The sequence below is a fragment of the Sinocyclocheilus rhinocerous genome, unplaced genomic scaffold (assembly GCF_001515625.1).
Source record: "Sinocyclocheilus rhinocerous isolate Xijiao unplaced genomic scaffold, SAMN03320098_v1.1 scaffold1565, whole genome shotgun sequence".
Lineage (NCBI taxonomy): Eukaryota > Metazoa > Chordata > Actinopteri > Cypriniformes > Cyprinidae > Sinocyclocheilus > Sinocyclocheilus rhinocerous.
This window is the reverse complement of record NW_015655464.1, coordinates 605,934-610,630: the sequence shown is the minus strand read 5'-3', so window position 1 is coordinate 610,630 and position 4,697 is coordinate 605,934. Positions and strand designations below refer to the sequence as shown.

Genomic DNA, 4,697 nt, shown 5'->3' with positions numbered 1-4,697 from the left:
GCGTTTTGCAAATCTTCCCACATCGTGACGTAGGTATGTGGGGGCGTGTTAGAACGAGCCGTTTTAGGTAGGTGTGGCTGACTCTTAAATTTTATAAAGAATATCTCTTTGGATTTGAGACTTTAGTCTTTGCAACTTTACAGATCTTCTTTATGCACCAAGAGCTTGTAACACTCCAAAGAGAAAGGAAAAATTTTAATCGCATCATATGACCCCTTTAACATTGAGTCTACTTCAGTACTTAAGTCTGAAAAAGCATGCAAAGTTCCATCCCGTTTGAGCAAAAGGTGGAGCTATAACAGAAAGAAAAAAAACATGCAAATACATGCAGCTTCATTACATACTGATGTAATTATTGTGCATGCATTGGTCTGAGCATATATTGGTCAAATTAAACAGTTAATTTTTTAAGTTTATGGATTACAGGGTAATTGTGTTTCCACCCTAATAATTCGTGTTTGTAGCTACAATAGCCTATCGCAATTGAGCTGATTTGCATACAGGTAAACACTAAGGGAGAAACAGCAAGGAGAAGTGTTAAATCAAGCACTTCCACAGGAACGAAATCAGCGTGTTCTCATAATATTCCGTTCAAATTTGTGTAAAAAAACACCTTCAGTGACCTAATCTTCAGCAATGGGGGATAGGCTTGAGAGAAGTGGCCTAGTATTTTGCTTCCCCACAAAAAGTACTCTGTACACAAACTACTTCCAGCGTAATTGGAGTAATCTGCCTTTTTGCAGTGATGAACAAATTTCTTACCACAGTGCACAACTTAAGTGCATTCAAATGTTTATTATTCAAAACGTAGGCTAAAAATAAAGAAATTCAGACGACATTAAAAAGCAACTGCGCAATATCATTTACAAAGCATCAGTGAAGGTCTTCGGTTGTGTCTCAAAACCAGATCAGCTCCCTACCTAGACAACATTCAGATTTGTTGCCTATATGATCATTTCAAATGTTGCTTGCGCCCGTGACGCCCAAAATGCAGTCTAGACGGGCAGCTCGCTAAGATTTGAGACACAACGAGAAAGCAACGTTTACTGTACCAGTTTGTGGATGCTCGCGGGTTGAGGATGTCTTCTTTAGCGGTCAGCAGAGAGAGGTTGTACGCGTCCAAGTTAATCGCTCTCATCCTGATGCTGGAGTGTTTCTCTGTACTCCACAAGACCAGCGCACTTCAACACACGCTTTGTGTTCCTAGTAAACAAGCAGGTCCGTTATCCAAAGGTGCATTCAGGGACGTAAGTTTTGCAGGCGATGTGTAACTTATATATGTGAAGAGCAGTTGGAGTTGGAGGTGGAGGCGAACACTACTTATGCGCTGCATCAGTGCTGCTGGAAAACTTCATGAACAGGAATCTCTCCAAAAGCTCCACCCCCTGCTCTGAGAAGAAGAAAAAAACACCGCTGCTGTTGCACAATTTCAGTTTATCTCGGTTGCTGCTACATGAATTACTGACCGGTCACATAAAACAATTTGGAGGCAATGTAATTTAATCCAGTTTTTATATTCTAGATTGTTTGAACACGAGGACGCATTTGAAATGGGTTTATGGGCATTCTTGTTGAGTTAGGTTATATGTCCAGATGCCATTGCAATTTTTATGCTATCTTGGATTTTAGTGTATAGGCCTACTATTTTTTAGAGGTTTTCGAACTTTTTAAGACCATCCTTTACCTTTTTTGTATAAAGACCCATTTATACTGTTTATAAATAACATTTGCCAAATTAAATAATTGGCCTTATATCCTACATTGAATTTAAAGCAAAACAGTTTAATAAATGTTATCATCTGAAAATTAATTACTGCTGATGAGTTGACAGTATACTGTCAGTGTACATATACCTTTTTTCCCCACAAAACTATTTGTTTTAATTCTCACTGTTACTATGGATGTCAATTAACATTTTTTTTTTAAAAAGCAGAATGCAACAGTAATAATGTCTTTTTTTTTTTTTTTTTAATCACATCACAATCTAATCACAATAAACGTATTTAGTTTAAAATATAAGTTAACAGTAACACTGACAGCCCTAAAATCCTTTTGTTTGTTTTTTCCTCAGAATTTTTTTTGTGGATCCTTTAGTGCCAGGTTGGCAGAAACAAGTTAAAAAATGAAGTTTATTTAAAAAAAAAGTTTGGGAGGAACATGTTCGGGTAATCTAACCCAGTGTTTCCCAACCGGGGTGCCCCGTGCCATCTGTCCAGAGCAGGGGTGCCGTGTAAAAAATCATTTTTTAATATTTTTAAATTGCTAAAATTTTCAAAAAAGCATCTATTATATAATATCAATTTCTGATGTCGCCAATAATTATAGATGCACCGAAATTTCGGCTGCCGAAAATTAGTTCACGGCTCAGGATTCACTTTCACGAGATAGCTAGTTATAATGGTAATTAAATCATGTTTACATATGTATAAAAGCCTACATTAAAATCTGTCATATAAATTGGTCTCTTCATTAGAAATTAGCCTACTGATTGCCACCATTGATGGACAATTTTTTTTTTATAATATTAAAAATATCTGTATGACATTATATTCTGCAGTTCTTCCCTGTTGTACCGAATATCTATACTTTTCAAATTATCATATAGAAGTTAGAAATTCAAATATTGTGACAAAATTAATTTTGTAAGGTACCACAAGTTTGTTAAAATTTCCAAAGGGTGCCGCGACTAAAAAAAGGTTGGGAAACACTGATCTAACCAATCAGCACAAAAGAAAGCCATATACTCTCACCTCCATTAAGTGACCGTTTTCTGGCATCGCTCCGCCAACCCATAGGTATAGTTATATATATAGTATGCATGAAAATGCGTATTTTTCAATTAAAGACAGCTTATAGATTTAATATGGGATGCTTTTGGTGCTTGACACCTTTTTATTGGTCATTTTGTGTTTCAAGAATAAGGTCCAAGGTTAAGATTTATGCTATTAGTTACTTAAATATAAAATGTTTTTCTCTATTTAACAACATGACAATAGTGAAAGACGACTTCCCTTACTGATCACGCCTCTTGCGCGGCGGGATGTTGGACTCATGAAAAATAATCACGTTGTTTGTATTCACCAAAACTGATTTACTGAAGTCAAAACACGGACGGAATTGGCGTCAGCGCGAGCGCCGCTTGCTGTGAGGCGGGAGCAACGAGCCGGCGGAGGATTCCGCAGCCTTCCTCGAACAGTTATGTTCTGATTTACTTAACTTATACTGCGTGAGGGGGCTGTGATTGGATGATGACAGGTATCGGATTCGGTGATCATTCTCAAGTGATCAGCACCGCTGCTGTTGTATCAGTCAGTGGTTAGATCAGCGTAACAGTCAAAAAACGGGACAAGGGAGGTCACGTACGGGACAAATCAATTAAGCCCAAAATACGGACGTCCCGGCTACGGGACGGTTGGCAACCCTACCAACCCAACACTTCTCTCTCGGCTGGTTCCTATCCCAGCCAGGGAAGTCCAGGAGAGTACTTTGGGTTTGGCTCAAATCTCGAGTTTGAAGCCTTCCTCGAGGACAGCAAGCTAAATTTGCTTATTCTTTACCCCTTTCAATTATATGTACATGTGAATTTGTAAAAACTCCTGTTAGTTTAATGCTTTAGTATTTCATTTGTGTTTTTGTTCTTATTTTCTTTCTCCAGGATTCCAAAAGAGACAGAAATCATGGGCACAAAAAGAACATCTATATGTGTCTGTGCAAATTCAGTCAAAAATTTTTAGATCTTTCCACTATTTTATGTCTAATGTTCGAAGCATGGCAGTGAATGAGTGTGAATTTGGTTGAAAGTCCACTGGTCCTGACACGCTATTGAGCTGCCAGTCTCTCTTTGTACAGGCTTCCAGTGAGCAGTCTTTGGAGTGCTTGGCAGCCAGCTGAGAAGCCGTTTACAGTGCATTGATCTCTGGAGGGACCCTTGCCCAAGCAGGGCCGATTTCATGGGAACTGAACTTAATGTAGTCTCCTTTAAACTGGCTTTGTTGTTGTTGAAAATGCAATGGTTAGTATAATGCTACGTATACTACACTGAAAAAAATAATATGCTAGATTTACTTAAACATATAGTTCATAATTTTTGCATCCCTCTTCTTAAGTAAATTTCGCATGGAATTTTAAGCAGTGTTACCTAAAAATCTTTAGTTGGCAATGCTTAAATGTTTGAGTATCCCAGTGAACGGTTTTGTTCAAATGTATTAGCTGGTGTAACACAATATTTTAAGTAGTTTATACTAATACATTTAAGTTATTTCTACAATAAAAGTCTTGTTCACCCTATTATAAATTTTAAGCTCATTTAGATTGATAACTTTAAGTTTTTGTATTTTAAAATACCTACTGCTCAATTACTTAAAAATAGTTATACATTACAATGAGTGGAAGACACAACAGACAACTGGTAAATATTAAATGACTTCTTTATTTTCTTCTTCTTTTTTGTTTTTTACAAATGCAACTTAAACATCTCTTAAAACATTTTCTGCTGTTCAACAATGTACAGATGTATACATGTCTGACTTGTTCAAATTTAGTTGAATGTTAGAATGTTTGAAATAGTGCAGTGTGTGTGTACCTGGTATTCCCTACATCATGAGGACCAAATGTCCCAACAAGAATAGTAATACTAGACATGTTTGACCTTGTGGGGAATTTTTTTTTGGTCCCCATGAGGAAAACAGCTTATAACT

At 37.0% G+C, this 4,697-nt stretch overlaps 1 protein-coding gene across 3 annotated transcripts in view; it reads right to left on the bottom strand.

Annotated features, from left to right (window-relative positions):
- LOC107718340 (drebrin-like protein A) overlaps positions 1 to 1,355 on the bottom strand; it is a 32,840-nt gene extending 31,485 nt beyond the window's left edge. For all 3 annotated transcript variants that reach the window (XM_016525383.1, XM_016525385.1, XM_016525384.1), the window contains exon 1: positions 1,053 to 1,355. In XM_016525383.1, the coding sequence (XP_016380869.1) occupies positions 1,053 to 1,138 (86 nt within the window). In that variant the 5' untranslated portion in view covers positions 1,139 to 1,355. The remainder of the gene's footprint in view (positions 1 to 1,052) is intronic.
- Between the last annotated feature and the right edge of the window lie 3,342 nt (positions 1,356 to 4,697).